This window comes from Dreissena polymorpha, chromosome 2 (assembly GCF_020536995.1).
Source record: "Dreissena polymorpha isolate Duluth1 chromosome 2, UMN_Dpol_1.0, whole genome shotgun sequence".
NCBI classification, from domain to species: Eukaryota; Metazoa; Mollusca; class Bivalvia; order Myida; family Dreissenidae; genus Dreissena; species Dreissena polymorpha.
This window is the reverse complement of record NC_068356.1, coordinates 13,408,685-13,426,600: the sequence shown is the minus strand read 5'-3', so window position 1 is coordinate 13,426,600 and position 17,916 is coordinate 13,408,685. Positions and strand designations below refer to the sequence as shown.

The window sequence follows — 17,916 nt, the reverse complement described above, 5'->3', positions numbered from 1 at the left end:
TCCCTGGGGCACTCCGCTGACTACTGGGGCGGGATCTGAGATTGCTCCGTCGACAGCAACTCTCTGTTTTCTGTCTGTAAGGAAGGCTCGGATCCATTCCAAGGTCTGGCCGCGAATGCCGTAGTGGTGCAGCTTGGTCAGCAGACGCTGGTGTGGAACTTTGTCGAACGCTTTGCTGAAGTCCAGAATGGCAAGGTCATGTTGTTTCCCTTTGTCTAGTGACTTCAGGAGTTCGTCCGACAGAGTTAGTAGTTGCGTTTCACAGCTCCGCCTCCTTCCGAATCCATGCTGACCGTCAGTAAGGATGTTGTTCCTGTCCAGGTGTTCCATGACATAGCTGACAATGATATGCTCGAGCATTTTACAGCATATGCAGGTGAGTGATACTGGGCGATAGTTGCTTGCTTTGTACCTGTCTCCCTTTTTGAATATTGCAGACACTGTAGCGGTCTTCCATATATCTGGGATGGATCCAGCTGACAGGCACTTTTGGTATATAAGGGAGAGGTATGGGGCGCACTCATTTGCCAGTTCTTTTAGTACCCTTGCTGGAAGAATATCTGGGCCCGATGCCTTTTGGGGGTTAAGCTTCATCAGCAGCTTCATCACTCCTTGGGTCGTAACCTCGATATGTGGCATGGTTGGTGCCGGTTCTCCATCTGGTGTTGGGTTGGCATTACAGTCCTCGTCGTTGGTGAACACTGACTGATATTGTGGTTCAGTATGTTGGCCTTGTCTAGTGGGTCGCTGTATAGCCTGCCATTTTTTTTCAAGGGTGCCACCCCAGAGTTGTCCTTCTTAGTCGACTTTATGAAGTTCCAAAACCTCTTCTGCTTGTTGGCTTTCTGGTCTTCTTCTTGGTCGCCTACTTCTATGAGGTTCTCGATGTATTTCCAATAAGCCTGCCTCTCTAGTCGCTGAGAGGTAGCTTTGGCCTGGAGATAGCTTTGACGATCTTTTGACTTTCCTGTCGCTTTTTGTCGGGCGAAGAGTTTATTTCTCTTCTTGTGGAGGACCTTGACCGCTTTTGTGATCCAAGGTTTGTGTACCTTATTTCCAGACAGCATTTTTGATGGAATGTGTTGGTTCATAAGCCTTTTTAGGAGCTCTTCAAAGATAGACCACGAGTCATTTACTGTCATGTCCTTGGTGTTTTCCATAAACTGTGAGGTCTGTGCGGACAACTCATCGCGCATCGACTGATAGTCGGCTTTCCTGTATTGGTATACTTTTCTTGGCGGTTTCTTCACCTTCCTAGGGCGTAAGCTAGAGTCCACAAATATGGCTTCGTGGTCGCCTATTCCAGGGATGGTCTCACATTTATTGATGAGAGTAATGTTGTTTGTGAAGAAAACGTCAAGAATGTTACTGGTGTACTCCGTGATACGCGTGGGCGACTGGACAACTTGGTCAAGTGATGCGTCCTTGGCTATTGACAGGAGCTGTTTACATTGGGTGTTGTTTTTGGCCTGTGGTTTAGGGCATTCATTTTCCCAGTCAATATCAGGCAGGTTGAAGTCACCTCCCAGCCATAGGTGGGCGTTTCTTGGGATTCTGGTAAGGATGGCGTTGAGTTCCTCTAGATATTCCGGATCAGTGGATGAAGGTGGTTTATAGCACGCACCAATGTAGAGGTCTTGTGCTCCTTGAATTTGGACCTTGATCCACACCGCCTCTAGGTTGTTGTCTGATTTCAACTCTTCTGGTTCGTCACTCCTGTGTTTGTCTGATACAAGGATGAAGACTCCTCCTCCAGTGGATTTCCTATCTCGGTCTTTCCGGTAAGCATTGAAGTTGGCCGGAAACACCTCCGACGATCCAATAGAGTCGATTTCAGCGCTTTGATTACTTAGACTTTGCTGATGACGTTAGATTGATTCGCTTAAATAGAAATTCAAAATGGCGAACGATGCTCCTCACGCACCAACCCAAACGTGGGAATTGAGTTTATACGAGCTTCACAGGACACCACAAGAAGCAATTACTGATAATACCGAGATCGCAGTATCTCCACGAAGCTTACACAGCGAATTGATGTGTCCGATATGTCTGGATATGCTAAAAAATACGATGACAACCAAAGAGTGTTTGCATCGTTTTTGTCAAGAATGTATTATTACCGCATTACGAAGCGGAAACAAGGAATGCCCGACATGCAGAAAAAAATTGGTATCCAAACGGTCGCTGCGGCCTGATCCTAACTTCGATGCATTGATATCCAAGATCTATCCTAGCCGGGACGAGTATGAGGCTCACCAGGAGCGTGTTCTTGCAAAGCTTAATACCCATCACAGCACAACTGCCCTGAAACAAAGGTCTCCATAATTATTGTAGTCTGTACGATTCCTTCATATCAATAGCTCCTGATATCCTTCATTTTGTTTACGTAAAGAACCAGGCTACAGTGATGCCGTTACACTCGTGCATGAGGATTTTATTTCACTATCATTAATACAGATGAAAATGAATTATATACAAACAACCAAAATGAAAAAAAACAGGTATAATTGCATTTCAAAATCTTACATCAATTAAAGCAATCCAGATTTATCCGTAATCCATACATTTTATTGGTTCTTTTCATAAGATATCCACATACATTGCAAAGTGGAGCTGACAACTGAACTACTGTAGTATTAACACAACCCTTCTAAAAATATGTTTACTTTCTTTTGATTTTTAGAAATTGTTGCATAAAATCATTGTAAATTCTAGCATAAGAGCAGTGCACACACATCATGTCATGCAATAGACATGTGTTTAGTGGGAATACCCTCATTCCAATGAATGTATAGTATATCAAATCTTTTAATATTTCAGTTAACCAAATTTAAGTTTAGTTTGCCTAATGCCTATTGCAATCCAGCACTTTTCATTTTTGGTGTGACATCTCAATTCAAGATTACAGGCGCTTAGTGGATGTTATAGCGGTGTGTATGGAACTATTGGCTTTCCTTGGTTAAACAGGCTGCAAATAAACAATTTTTACTTGGATTTTTAAGGAAATATTTAATTCTTTGGTGGTAAAATTAGTATTGCTGCATAATTGCACTAAATCGGAATATAAATATTATGTTTATAACTTTAATACCTGATAGCACTTGCTTTAGTTTAAAAACTGAAATCATATTTAAAGCAATTAAAACACACAAATGTAGTCAAATGTTAGTGTCTAACCCAGAAGCTGAACAACCAAATTTGAAATAATTCAATCAACTGAAGTAGTTCAAATCTTAGGGCCAAGGGTCTTTTTGTTTCCTAGTAAGCATGTATTGAATGCCATCATAGGCAGCAGGCTAATAGCTAATGCAGAGTTTCTTACAGGGCTCCCACTTGCGCTCGATTGGTCATTGTTGGCTCAGGTACTAGTAACTGCTTGAAAGTACCCCATGTTCATAAGTACCTGATAAACTGACCATATCCTGAAAAGTATCCCAAAGTATGGCTGGGTGCCTTTCTTAGCGTATTTTCTGTACCGGGGATACATTTTAGTTGACTAATAGAGTAACAGTAGTTCTTTTACCTCAGTCGACAGTTACCAATTAAGACTCCATGTTTGGTTATTGTTGGCTCAGGTAATACTTTAAAGAACCCAGGGTTCTCTTAAGTTAAGTATACTGCCACAGTACCAAGGGTACTTAAAATATATTAAATAGTACCCCGGAGTATGACCTGGTGCCTGAGTATTTGCAGTACCGGGGATACATTGTAGTATACTTAAAAGTACCTGGGCAAATTTTAAGTTGTACCTTAGCTGACAATTTCAAATTTAGCCCCACTGGCACACATATTCTTAAACCAGATGATTGCTAATTTATAGCTAGTAGTTAAATTGTGATAAGCAGAGTAATGGCTGAGTAGGCCCTGACTCATTCAGGGTTTGTGTTTGTTTTTCTATATTTCAATAATAATAATTATAATGAATGTTTGTAAAAATGAAATGACTCAGATTTTGTAGGCAACTAATATCAGTGTAAATACATGTAGTCTATTGAACAGATTTATGATTGATTTTAAAGCATTGAAGAAGGGCTTCGTCAACAAGCATTGAATCGAGCACAAAGAGTAAGAAAACATGCATCTGATCCAGAAGGCATGTTACGGAGTGGAGAAACTGGGTCCTGCACTTCAAATGACAACACACCAAGAAAGAAACCTAAACAGTATTCTGATGACTCCAGTACAGAAAACTCTCTACTTGAATGTCCAGAGCCAAGCCAGAAGGAGTCCACTCAACAGTTGAGTGAGATTGAGCTTGTCTTCAAGCCACACCCGAAGGATATCAGTCCAGGCCATGAGGATCCAAGATATATTAAAACAACGGCAAATGCTACTGGTATGACAATCGATTCGATTTATTACATGATTACAAGGGTCACCATGTGCTGATTTGGTCAAGCGCCATCCTTTGTCATCTATATAAACAAAACAATGAAAATTGTAAACTTGCAAAGAATCTTATTCGAAACTGCCTTTTAGGATTTTGAAAACAAAGAAGGTTCAATTGTTATTCACTAAATAGTTGTCAATCCCAGATCTCTGTGATAACTTGGCAAAATTTTATTTGAACATCACTGTATATGCTATTTAAATGTGTACAATTCACATCATTTTTATGCCCCCTTTCGAAAAAAAGGGGGTATATAGTTTTCACACTGTCCGTCAGTCTGTCACACTTTTCGTGCCCGCTCTCTAATTCAAATAGTTTTCATCCCATCTTTACCAAACTTGGTCAGAAGTTGTATCTAGAGTAAGACATTATCTAGGTTAAGTTCGAATATGGGGCATGCCAGGTCAAAAACTAGGTCACAGGGTCACTTAGTGCATTAAAAAAATTTAGCATGGTGTCCGCTCTTTAATTGAAGTAGATTTCATCTGATCTTTACCAAACGTGGTCAGAAGTTGTATCAAGACAATATCTAGGTCAAGTTCGAATATGGGTCATGCCGGGTCAAAAACTAGGTCACTGGGTCTCTTAGTGCATTTCAAGGATTTAGCATGGTGACAGCTCTCTACTTTATGTGGCTGTCTGATTTATTTTGATATTCTAAGACATTTTTATGCCCCCGAAGGAGGGCATATAGTGATCGGACTGTCTGTCCGTCACACTTTGCGTTTAGATTTCGAAAAATGCTCATAACTTTTATGTCGCTTCAGATAGCAATTTCATATTTGGCATGCATGTGTAAATGGACAAGGCCTTTTCATAGGCACACACATTTTGACCCCTGTGACCTTGACCTTGAACTTAGGGTCCGCGTTTAGGTTTCGAAATTGCGTTTAGGTTTCGAAAAAAGCTCATAACTTCTACCAATCGTTTATAGGGGGCATAAGTCATCCTATGGTAGGTGACAGCTCTTGTTAGCTCAACAATTTGCTTGTAAGAGTTAGACAGCTTCTTAACCGCTTGGTGGATTTTCTCAGTTGTTGTAATCATTCTGGTCTGCTACATATCCACGTGACCAGACTTACAATAGAAAAGTGGAAACAAAATCTCTCAAACAGCATAGCTCAGACATTTTATATTTGGTGTGTAACTTTGTGTGGTGGTCCTTTACAAACATTGTTTATCAATGCCCTGGGGTAAAAACTAGCCATGCCCCTTGGGTCACATGATTTATTAATACTTAGGCCAATAGGTCAGTTTCCGGTCGCCCAACTGTGTCTCCCGAATCGCCGCCAACCCTCAACTTTTTATTGGGGTCGCCAAAAAAAAATGTTCATTTTCGTTCATATAACATGTAATATCAAGCAAACAAAGCATATATATACATGTATTTATTATTATAAGCTTAAGTAGCCTTCCATTCTAGTACCCCCCCCCCCCCCCCCCCCCCCAAAAAAAAAATAAAAAATAAATAAATGAAATAAATCCTACCTACCGAACCTTTTTTTTTCCAAGGAGACCAGAAACGGACCAATTTTTTTTGGCCTTATATATAATAGCAAGTTTGCAAGTATCAAGCGTTTAATATGGGTGTGAAACATTGTTTTGTGCTTTTCCCCAAAGATTGTTCAAACATACCCCTGGCTATGCCCCATGGTTACATAATGTATAAAGATATATAGCTCAATTAAAGAAATCATATTAAAAAAAGATTAAGGCAACAAAGTGTAATGTTTGTAATGTAACATCGTACAGTGGTCCACTCCTAAGTTCCATGCCCCTGGCGTCAAAATATGCCCTGCCTGTTGCTGTCGGGGATGAAATGATTTGAATTGAAATTATATTTGGTGATTGAAATAAGATTAGGTTCCTCTACAAAGATAAGTTACAATTATACCTCTGGGTTCAAAACTGGCCATGCCTCACACAATTAAGTGATAAAGGTCCATCTTGGCACTTGTGTTTTAACTTTGGTAGGCAAAAGGAACATTTTAACATTTGCTTGTGGTGAAATGTTTTTTATGCCTAAAGTGAGGCATATTGTTACAGAGGTGTCGGAGCTGGGGCGGCAAACCTCCGCTCCAAAATTTTCGGCAAAAAGGAATTTTGGGCAAAGACCTTTTTTATTATTTTTTCCATTTCAATACCCGTATATTTGAAAATATCTTTACCACGAAACAAGGTAATCAAGCTTTCGAGGTTATGACACGTGTATTGTTGTTTGCCATCACCGGCCCGCTGTAGTGTACATGTCAATTATGTTGTTAATTGATCGATCTCTTTTATAACGATAATCCCTTTATTCTTGAGTAATTAAACCAGGGAATCTTTAATTGTTGGTATGATACATGTATAAGCCTTTGCTTCTTTTTATTAATATACAGGAAAGTATGACATGAAACAAATGTGCGGATATCCAATAGTCCTTAATTATCAAAAAATTAAAGATACCTCAAGATACCTGAATTAATTGTAATAACTCAAACTAAATCGATAATTCAAAAAAACTTATTTAATGTTTTGTACCACTTTTTTGTGTCATTTCAATATGTCTACTCCAAACCAACAAATTTCAAATTTCCAAAACGGAATTGCGGGGAAAAAAATCCAAAGAATGTTATTTTAACCCACATGATCCCTATCGTTGTGCCTCCTGCTACACAGTACAAACTGCGACATATAGAGATCACTTCTCCATCTATTGTCAATGTCAATGTCAATTTGCTTCCGACGCCCCTGTGTTATGCATTGTCCATCCTTCAGTCTGTCAGTTTTTCCCTCTTCTTTTGCCTGGTACAATCTCTGGAAGTATGGAAGTTATTCAAATATAACTTCATTTAAGGATACAGGGCTTCTATTAGAAGTTCAGAGCAAACGGACCATACTTTTCACTTTGGGTGTTCACAAAGTTAATGCCCGTTATTCGCGGAGCTTGGCTGACTTATTAAAGGAGGTACACTGTTGCATTTAAATGAAAATTCTACATTTATAGAGGGCATTGAGAGTACAAAAACCAACACTCTTTCCAGTATTTCTTTAGTTATGGTCCTTTGCTTAGCTTTTGTATAGAACATGTACTTGATTTACAATTAGTACAAATTCCAATCAATCTTCATTTTATGATTGGTGACTTTACAGGAAATGCCAAGTACAAGGACAGTACACGTAACTCAATAGTTATTTAGTATTTACTGTTTTAGCCCTTTTGTTTCTTTTTTATATGTGGAGCATCAATTAATTGATAAGAATTAAAAAAAAAAAAGTTTATTTTTTAGCATTAATCTTAGTATTTAACTGAATCGTACAAATGTTCATGTGTACAAATGTTCATGTGATGTAAAATATTATACATTGACAGCTCTTTTAACTTATAAACAACTTGCATCAATGCTTTAACTGCGTATGTGTTGCCTAAACATTAGATTCGAGTTAAGGTACTTATGTTTTTTCTAGTTGACCACCTTGCAAAGTACTTGGCAATACGGCTGGCAATTGAGACGCAGGCAGAGGTAGATCCCACGTCAGCTGATGAAAAGAAGTATGCCATATACATTGCCACTAGTGGGGACAACTTCATCCACTTGCCTGGCAATATCACCCTGGAACAAGTCAACGATCGCTACTGGAAAATAAACAAGCCCATGGAAATGTTCTATTTGTTGCACAAGAAGCAAGTCACTGAATCTCCTAAAAAGCAGGAGAAGTGAAGTTGTACTCTGTAATTTCTGTTTCCTGATTAAAACAGTGCTTGTTTTTTTTCTTAAATAGAATGCATGAAGTTCTTAATTGTATGTTGTTAAAGGAGGATTCTTAAACAATGCACCCATCAACGATTGAGCTCTCTTAAATCGTTGTCAAGTTGTGGAATAATCCATTTAGCAGGCCTTTGTTGATCCTATCCAAATACATGTAGCTTCCTCATTTGCAGACAAAAGTAAAATCATGGCAGGTGTGTGTTCAGTTTAATTGTCCATTAAAGAGTGCATGATGATGATGCTGTATTCAGTTTAGGCAAAAAGTGTGGTCCCTGATTAGCCTGTGTAGACTTCACAGGCTCAGGCATGAAAAAGAAAATACTAGATTCGAAGTGGAAGAAAAATTTATAATAAACATTGTTGTTAAAGGCATCCTTTGCTTCTTTTTATCAGATTTCTGACTGAGCAGCTAGAAACTCTGGTACATTGATAAAATGAAGTAAGTTTGGAATGTAACAAAACATTAATAAAACTCGAGGTTAAAGTTAAACTAAACACAAATTAATTTCATTTACTTGGTATGTTCATGTTTTGTTCAGGTTTATGTTGATCTGTGTTTTCACAACTTCTTGTATCTTTCATCTTCTTACTTTAAAAGTAATTGATGTGTTTTAACATTTGATTCAATGTTAAGAATAACAATTTGTTATCCCTTGAATGGTTGATTTATTATAATCTACATTAAGTCATTTAGTTTAATTTGTTAAAGTGCAGTACTTTTCAACCCATCTAGACAGTTGCTTCAATCGACTTAAATTGCTTCCAGAACACATGCATTCATAGACTTATATAGTAAATAACTTAAACAATCTTCTTTGATGAAACTGATAAGAGTTAAGAGCTAAATATTTGGTGTGTTGTATTTTATTGAAGTACTTTCCAAGTTTGTTCAAAACATGACCCTGGAGTACAAATGTCCAGCCAAGGGGTTACTTGTTTTCGTTATATGCATGTAGTAAAAACTTAAAATAATCACAAACCCACAAGACTCACAGGTTTGTTAGTTTGGCATTTAGCATCTTATAGTGGTACAATTCTAAGTTTGTCCAAACCATGCCCTTTTTGTCAGAACTTGTCCACAGAGGTCATTTGATTTTTATAGTATTATATACATGTACGAAATAAAATCTCTAGTCTATATGTGTACTATGCACATGTAGACTTTATGTATACTAAACACATGCCTTGCTTTTAAAGATTAAAGGGGCCTTTTCACAGATTTTGTCATGTTTTGAAGTTTGTCATTAAATGCTTTATATTGATAAATGTAAACAATAAATTTTAAAAGCTCATGTAAAAAATCAAAAATAAAATTTAAAAAAAGAAAAAAAAAGTAGCCCGTAGCAGGGCTCGAACCAGTGACCCCCGGAATCCTGAAGTAAAAACGCATAAGCCAACTGAGATATCCTGCCAAGCATACATAAGACGCGTATTTTATACCTTTTTTAAGCAATCTTCGTAGTTTAACGAATTTAAAAGACAACAACAGAACTCTCCAAATTATTCAATCGTTTCGCATTGCAACGCTTTATAATTTTTATGTTTTTAAATCGTCAAAAGGTGCATATAATGGCTATATTAGACCATGGCAAATGTTCAGTAGTACTGTTTCCTCACAAATATCATAACTAAACCGAAAATTTGCGAATCTGAAACAATTTTTTTCAATTTTGTCAATTTACCAAACCGTGAAAAGATCCCTTTAATGCATGTGTATGTAAATATGATTGGTTGATAATTGTGAAGGAATTGATGTGTTATTGAAGCAATGTAAATAAATATGTACATAATTATGTAATTTTTGTTTCTTATTACACTGTTTCAAGTCTTTGTTGTCGATCAGTACATGTATTGGCAGTACAAAACTAGTTTTAGTTATAAATTGTTATGCCAACCATGAATGTGATTGCATTATGCATAGAATTTTATGTTTGGAGGTCCCCAAACTTGTGTTTTTCACTCACCTGTAACTACTGTGTGGTGTAGAATTCGCTCAAACATTCATAGTTGAATGACCTTAATATAATGATAAACGACTGCAACTATTTTTGGCAGAAATGTTTTTTACTTTTTAATAAATAGTCCCAAACTTTGTTTTTTGAACACTTATAAACTGCTTGGCGGAATTGCACATACTTTAACAGTGTATTACCTCAATGTGTAGATGATCATATAGGAATGAAATTCGGCTGCAAGCAGTTTTTTGCAGAATTATGGCCCTTCGTCTTTTTGTCAACTTTAGAATATCTTTAGGATTTCTTTGTGAAAAATCATGCGTCGCGACGGCACCAATTTCTGACACATTTCTGTTGAAAACCGTAAAACTTTTACGTCATCATCACTGAAAACATGTTTGTTAACTTTTAAATACATGTACTTTTAATTGCAAGGTCTGGTACAAATAACTCAGGGTTCTTTGACATCCAGATCCTATAAATATTTTAATGTTTAAATATAACTATCAGCCATGAAGACAAGTGCAATAGCACATCCACACACATCAGTTAGGCTGCATAATAATGTATACAATCAACCTCTGATAATTCAATTAGGATATAAATGAATAATTTCCGAGTTAAGGATACTGCCTGTTTAAGTATATTACACGACTCCTTAGTTGTTACACTGAAAATCGATGCTGACGTCATAACTCGTTTTTAGCTCACATGAGCACTTATTGCTCATGGTGAGCTTTTGTGATCGCCTTTTGTCCGTCATGTGTTGACAGGGTCGGCAAACTAAGCACTCTAGAGGCCGCAGTGCCTAATCTTCATGGAACATGGTCAAGACATTTGTCCCTACGATATTTAGGCTGAGTTCAAAACTGGGTCCAAAATTTAGTCACAAGGTCAAATTTATTTTTTTTGTAACTTGTTAGCACTAGATGTCTCAATTACTGCCCAATCTTTGCGAAACATTGTTAAAAAATGTCCCAATGATATCTCAGTCAAATTCAAAACCGGGCCGTAAGGGAAAAAACTCGGGCACTATATTAAATTAAAGAAAAGACTTTTGAACACTGTATAAGCCACATTTATTGATCAATCTAATTGAAACTTGGTCAGAATATTTTGCCCAATGAATAATCAACCATTGCAAAACTAAATCATCAGGGGTCAAAACACGGTGGATTGATTTAAAAACAATCAAGAGGCCACATATATTCCTCAATTTTCATGAAACTTATTCAGAACATGTGTCTGCATGATACTAGTATATTGGCCGAATTCGAATCTAGGTCAGGTTTTGTTTAAAACTAGTACACTGGTTCAAAATAATGAAAAAGGTGAACAATAGAGGTCACATATATTTAACAATTTTTGTCAGATCATAAGTCCCAGAGATATCTCGGCCGAGTTTAAAACTTGGTTAAGTGGGGTCAAAATAAGTCTATTGTGAAATATTTTTAACAATACCTGGATATATTAAACAGTTTAGTTACTTACGGTCTCAGTTGAGTTTAGGGTTATTCCTTTTTAGCTCACCTGATTGCTCAGGTGAGCTTTTGTGACCGGTCTTTGTCCGTCGTCTGTCCACATTTGTACGTAAACACTCTAGAGGCCACATTTATTGTCCGATCTTCATGAAACTTGGTCAGAAGATTTGTCCCAATGATATCTCGATCGAGTTCGAAACTGGGTCATGCTGGGTCAAAAACTAGGTCACTAGGTCAAAAAAAGAGAAAAACCTTGTTAACACTAGAAGTCACATTTTATTCCCAATTTTCATGTAACTTTGTCAAAATGTTTTCCTTAATGATATGTTGGTTGAGTTCAAAAGTGGTTCCGGTCCGTTGAAAAACATGCCCACCAGTGGGCGGGGCAGTTTTCCTTATTTGGCTAAAGAGAAACCTTGTAAACACTCTAGAAGTCACAATTTTTGCCCAATCATCATGAAAGTTTGTCAAAACATTGGTTTTATTGATATCTTGGACGAGTTCGAAAATAGTCCAGATTGGTGATAAAACATGACCGTCAGTGGGCAGGGCATTTTTCTCTATATGTATATAGTGAAAACATGTGAACACTCTAGAAGTCACATTTTGGCCCAATTTTCATGAAATTTGGTCAGAACATTTGTTTCCTTGATACAAAAGTTGAGTTCGAAAATGGTTCCGGTCAGTAGAATAACATGGCTGTCGGGGGGGGGGGGGGGGCAGTTTTCTTATATTTATAAAGTGAAAAAGCTTGTGAACACTCCAGAAGTCACATTATTTTCCCAATTATCATAAAACTTGGTGAAAAGATTGGTATAATATATATCTCAGATGAGTTCGCAAATGGTCCCGATCGGTCAAAAAACATGGCCGCCAGGGGGGTGGGGCAGTTTTCCTTATGTGACTATAGAAGTCACATTTTTTGCCTTATCATCGTGAAACTTAGTCAATACATTGGTTTAATTGATTTCTCGGACAATTTGAAAAATGGCTCAGATCGGTGAAACACACTTTTTAGCTCACCTGATTGCTCAGGTGAGGTTTTAGGATTGGTCTTTGTCGCCGTCTGTCACATTTGGATTGTAAACACTCTAGCATTCACATTTCTCAAGCATTCTTTATCAAAGTTGCTGAAAGATCTCAGTCAAGTTTGATAATGAGCAAAATCACATAATAAATGCCATAAGTATTGCCCTTAGATTGTCCAAATTTTCATTTTAATATACAATATCCTTGTAAACACTCTAGAAGTCACAATTTTGTTTCAGATTTTATGAATCTTGGTCATATTTATTTTTGTAAGCAAAGTTTGATGTTTGGTTAGGGGGGGTCAACTCAAAATATAGGTAACCCGGTCAAATCTTGCAAAAATAAAAACACTCCATGCGCCAGAGTTTTGGTTCAATAATGATGAAACTTGACCAGGATGTTTGTCTGGACAATATCCAGGTAAAGTTTGTCATTTGGTAAAGATTGAATGAACTGACTCCTGTCAGGTGAGCAAACTAGGGCCATCTTGGCCCTCTTGTTTCAGAGTTTTCTTCGACAAGTTATTATAACCTTTAACTAGTAAATATTGGGTTGTAGGTTTCATATATGTTGAAAAAAAGCTCGATATGGCACACACTTAAATTCATAATTATGTATGTTCAGTGCGAATGGCCTCTGGTAATGCCAATGTTTGCCTTTAAATCTACCTCGTTAGTGTGGATAATTATGTATATGTAAGCTGACATTGTATTGTGACTTCTGTTTGAGGAAACAGTATGCCAATATTCTTATTAACAGATGCTGCCTATCTTCAATGAAATCAAAACATCTTCATTATGGATGCATCATTGCCTGTTTACGGTGCTTTTATTATTTTCAGGGCAAATACATCATTGGGTTAATAAAGTAACCTAGACACAACTTAATGAATTCAATTTATTCGCAGTTTCAGGGGATTAACATTCTTGCCTCCTGCTTAGCGTTGTTCAGGGCAGACAATATAAGAATACTTGCATCAATTTACTGAACTCAGCATGATTATTACAATACAGTTTCTATGGATGATTATTTAATAGTATACTTCAAAAAGCATTGTTCAACTAGTTGTCACAGATCGAATGTAAATGGAATTAAACGTCTTTAAACTTAAACGATGTAGTGGACGCATATTTTTGACTGCTTGATAAAAAGTTTGTGCGTTCATTTTAACTGTTCGCATTTCATCATAATAATATAACATCCATAATTAAAATGGGACTTTTTAAATTGGACAGATCGACTTTGATTACTCAAGTGCCTCATGGCTTCTGTTTAAAAACTCACGCTTATGTGGAAGCTCGATTAAGCGTCGATGGCAGTATACTTCGACAATATTTCTGCGACGGGAAGTCTTCACTAGGAACGCAGTTCTCAGGGAATAGAAGCGTTCCCGTTCTACTGCCACCAAATATATTGAGAAGAACTGTCGACTTGCATAGACATTTTGCAGACAATGACCGCGACCGTTTTGATAAGATGAATGGTCGCCGGTTATCCCAAAATTACCATGGCATGAAATCCTCTTTGCTGTTGAAAAACGTATGTTCTGAAGACGATGATACGGTTTCTTTAACGGCTAAGTCTCCCACGAAGAATGACAGAGGTATTATCGCCTATCGCCGAGGCCGTCGTGGGATGTCGGACACAATGGTGGACAGCCTGACTGTGGTCCGTCGCAGTCAACACCTCCGTATGATAGCAGCTCGCCGGGTATCCGTGCGACTTGGACACATAAACCTGCTGGTGAGTTAACGGAACAGAACAGAACAAATATTTTATTCACTTAGGCATATAACAGCTCATCGTGATCAATACAAAACATTCATACATGCGTGAAAAAATACCGTAAATAAAGATAATACTAAATAACTCGTGAGAGTGTTGTGTGTTTATGTGCACACTGAATTGAATATTCTTACTCAACTTTTTTTAAGCAAAAAAACAACAGAGGAAACAGCAAAAAAATCACATTTCATAATCATTACATACTGTAAATGTCAGCAAAAATTAGCGTCAACAGATAAAAACACAGTATATTCATTTCATATCAAACGGTAAATAAATAACCATTATAAACGTTGAGTTAAACAAAAATTAAATCATTTCTTTTCTTAAAGCATGTTATACAGTAAATTGCTAAATTCCGAAGGGTACCTTTATTATTACTATTTAAGAGTTTCAAAAAATTATGCATACTTGGTCTTATTGAATAGTATTTTGATATGTATTTAGATCTTTATTCTAATTAAAATGGACATCTAAGTAAAAAGTGATATTCGTCTTCTAAGTGGTTTAGATTACATACATTACAAAGTCTTTCATTTCTGATAATGTTATAATGTCTACCAGTTTCAATTAACAGGTTATGTGACGATAGACGTATTTTAGCAATCATGTTTCTATGTTTGTTATTGTCAATGACATCTAAATACACTGATCTTTCAAATACAGGTTTAAGTTCCTTATAAAAAAAAGTAATGAAGTGGATGAATCAACATTAACTCTCCACTCAGATACATACTGATCTCTGAGACTAGTCTTTAAAAAAGGAATAAAACTTTCAATTATAACTGACTCGGGAAACAACCATACATCTGTAAATCCTGTTTGGTTTAAAATTTTGCGAACTTTAAAGGACCAATTAACAGTGTTATTTTGTGTTTCAATTTCTAATCTTTGCATATTAATGACCATTGTAAGGATACAATTTCCTTGTTTCTTTTGATGAAGTTTTTTAAAAATATTTAACAATTCGTAGGTATCTACCAATATATAAAGGAAATCGACCAAATTCGGCATAGAGTGACATTGAATTTGTTGATAGTTTTACATTTAACAGTCGTTTACAGAACTTTCTGTGAATACGTTCAATATTAGTTGCCGCAATAAATCCCAATACTTCGCAATTATAATTAAGGATTGATAATACATATGAATCAAATAGCTTGAACATAACATTTATTGGCACTTCCATAAATTTTGTAATACAAAAAAGTGAATTCATAGCCCTTGTAGCTTTACCATAAAGTTTATTAGTGGCAGGTATAAATGAGCCCCCACTTAACATAACAATACCAAGGTAGTTAAAATTGCTAACTATTTCAATAACTTTTTCTTTGTAGGTCCATTTGTAGTTTTTGCTTAGCGCGCCCCCTTTTCGAAAGACCATTATTTTTGTTTTTTTTTCAATATTAACAGTTAAATTCCATTTATTGCAATATAGTTCTAGATTGTTCAACGATTCCTGGAGTCCTTCTTTAATTTCTGAGAAAATGACAGCAACATCCGCAAATAGGAGGAGATAAATAGACAATTGATCAAACGTTATTCCTGCATTTATTCCGTTTTGCAAATTAAATTCTGTATCATTAATAAACAGAGAAAACATTATCGGCGAAGTTATTTCTCCTTGTAATAGTCCGACATTACTACTTAAAAGGTCCGAAAGTGATCCCATGTGTTTAACTTGAAGTTTGACCTCGCTATACATAGAGCGGATAAGTGAAATTAACTTGCCGTCGATTCCCGATAAAATAATTTTATGCCATAGCTGTCCGCGATTTATAAGGTCGTAGGCCTTCCGGTAATCGACATAACAGCAGAAAAGTTTGTTTTTACTATGTATTTGCTTTTCTATCAAAGGATTTACAATTAAAATTGCGTCAACGGTACTGCAATTTGGTTTAAATCCGAACTGAGCGTCTGTAAGAATGTCCTGGGTTTCTGCCCAAGATTTTAAGCGTTCGTTAATTACACTTGTAAATAGTTTCGCAAAACAGCTTAACAACGTAATGCCTCTAAAGTTATTTGGATCGGAACTATCGCCCCGTTTATGTAACGGAATAATAACTCCCGTTGACCAGCTCTTTGGAAATTGTTTCGTATCCAAGATATAATTAAATAATATTTCCAATGGTTTGCCTATAATATGCACTGTTTCTTTGAAGTATTTATAAATAATATTATCGTTTGAGGCTGCCTTATTATTATTTAAACGCCTTGTAGCTTTTATTATTTCTTCTTGGGAAATGGGTTTGTCTATTTCAGGGTAAGAGCTGATAGGATTTTCTATGTTATCAAACTGCCGTAAATAAGTGTCACTTTCGTCGTTGTTTACGTTAAAGTAAGCCTCAGAAGCTAAAGTATTGAAATACTCATAGAATTATTGCAGCGATATATTGTCCGCTTTCTGTGAAACCGCTTTTTGTTTAAATAATTTCCAGAATTCTCGAGGTTTTTTGCAACTCATGTTATTTAATTTCGCTCCCTGTTCTCTGTTAAACTTACTGTATTTATTTTCCGACATAAATATTTATATTATTTCCTTGCTGCCAGCATGGTTGTTCGTGTATGCATATTCTTATTTAAATTATATTGGTAAACTGTTAAAGTATACTCTGTCCGTTTTCGTCTGCATTCTTCATTAAACCAACGTTGTTTATTCGTGTCAGCAGAAGCGAATCTACTTTGATTGTTAAAATCATTAATACTAGTTACATGTTTAAAATATTTTTTACCTCGTTTACTTAGAAAATCAATGAACTCCGAGACTAATAAATCCGGATCGCATCGCAATTAAATACCTGACTGTAAATTGTGTTCTAGTCCTTGAGCACCGTTTAATATTTCGTACTCGAAATTATCCCACTCTGGATCAGCAGACGATTTATTTCATAAATAGCCGATGTATCACGATTGGAAATTATCCCTGTACTCGGATTTCCATTTAACGTATACGCGCGGATTATTTTTTTCAGTTAGAAAACGGATTCGTGCTCAGAGCAAATGCCACTGGGGCATGATTGAAAAATTCCGTGAAATCGTGCACTTTAAAATCGGTTAAATCGTGAAAGTTTTTGACTGATGTTAACAAATAGTCTACTGTACTTTCCCCATTATGAGTAAAACAAGTTAATTTGCCAACTCCTTTATCTTGAAATAGCCTACCGTTTACAATTCTTATATTGGTAGATTTACATACGTCTAACAAATAATCGCCAAATCTATTTGCACCAAGGTCACAGGCTGCCCTCTGAAGTGGAGTATTAACAACATGCGTATTATAGCAACATTTTTCCCGAAATATGTTCATAATTCAGCGAGAGCGAGTTTAATTAAATGATGGCTTGTAAACGGACAAAGCGTCTGTATTATTATTTTGCCACAGTACACTTCTGAATTTTTGCAAAAATGACCAATAAAAGTTCGACAATGAAAAAATATCATATGATCACAAAAACTATAAAATAAAACAGTTTATAACGCGGTCATTTAACCATATTTCAGATTAAAAAAGGTTTCATTCAAAA

The 17,916-nt window shown here is 36.4% G+C and overlaps 2 protein-coding genes across 2 annotated transcripts; one reads left to right on the top strand and one right to left on the bottom strand.

The window, feature by feature from the left end:
• The first annotated feature begins 1,869 nt into the window (after positions 1-1,869).
• On the top strand, positions 1,870-9,970 carry LOC127865937 (E3 ubiquitin-protein ligase RING2-A-like). Its single transcript, XM_052406094.1, has 3 exons — positions 1,870-2,315; positions 4,020-4,336; positions 7,841-9,970. The coding sequence occupies exons 1-3, from the start codon at positions 1,900-1,902 to the stop codon at positions 8,092-8,094; spliced, it is 987 nt and encodes a 328-aa protein (XP_052262054.1). The 5' UTR covers positions 1,870-1,899; the 3' UTR covers positions 8,095-9,970.
• A 4,206-nt stretch (positions 9,971-14,176) lies between these two features.
• Positions 14,177-15,735, bottom strand: LOC127866528 (uncharacterized). Its single transcript, XM_052407094.1, has 3 exons — positions 15,357-15,735; positions 14,913-15,098; positions 14,177-14,344 (listed from the first exon to the last, which is right to left on the bottom strand). The coding sequence occupies exons 1-3, from the start codon at positions 15,672-15,674 to the stop codon at positions 14,177-14,179; spliced, it is 672 nt and encodes a 223-aa protein (XP_052263054.1). The 5' UTR covers positions 15,675-15,735.
• Positions 15,736-17,916: the final 2,181 nt, after the last annotated feature.

What these genes read in the sequence shown, in the direction of transcription:
- LOC127865937 (XM_052406094.1), top strand. Translation starts at nt 1,900, where the DNA reads ATGGCGAACGATGCTCCTCACGCACCAACCCAAACGTGGGAATTGAGT. An exon ending in ACAACTGCCCTGAAACAAAG is followed by an intron (nt 2,316 to 4,019) that starts GTCTCCATAATT and finishes TTGATTTTAAAG; the next exon opens with CATTGAAGAAGGGCTTCGTC. An exon ending in AACAACGGCAAATGCTACTG is followed by an intron (nt 4,337 to 7,840) that starts GTATGACAATCG and finishes TGTTTTTTCTAG; the next exon opens with TTGACCACCTTGCAAAGTAC.
- LOC127866528 (XM_052407094.1), bottom strand. Translation starts at nt 15,674, where the DNA reads ATGTTAAGTGGGGGCTCATTTATACCTGCCACTAATAAACTTTATGGT. An exon ending in TTGGTAGATACCTACGAATT is followed by an intron (nt 15,099 to 15,356) that starts GTTAAATATTTT and finishes AGTTAATGTTGA; the next exon opens with TTCATCCACTTCATTACTTT. An exon ending in GAAATGAAAGACTTTGTAAT is followed by an intron (nt 14,345 to 14,912) that starts GTATGTAATCTA and finishes ACTCACCAGCAG; the next exon opens with GTTTATGTGTCCAAGTCGCA.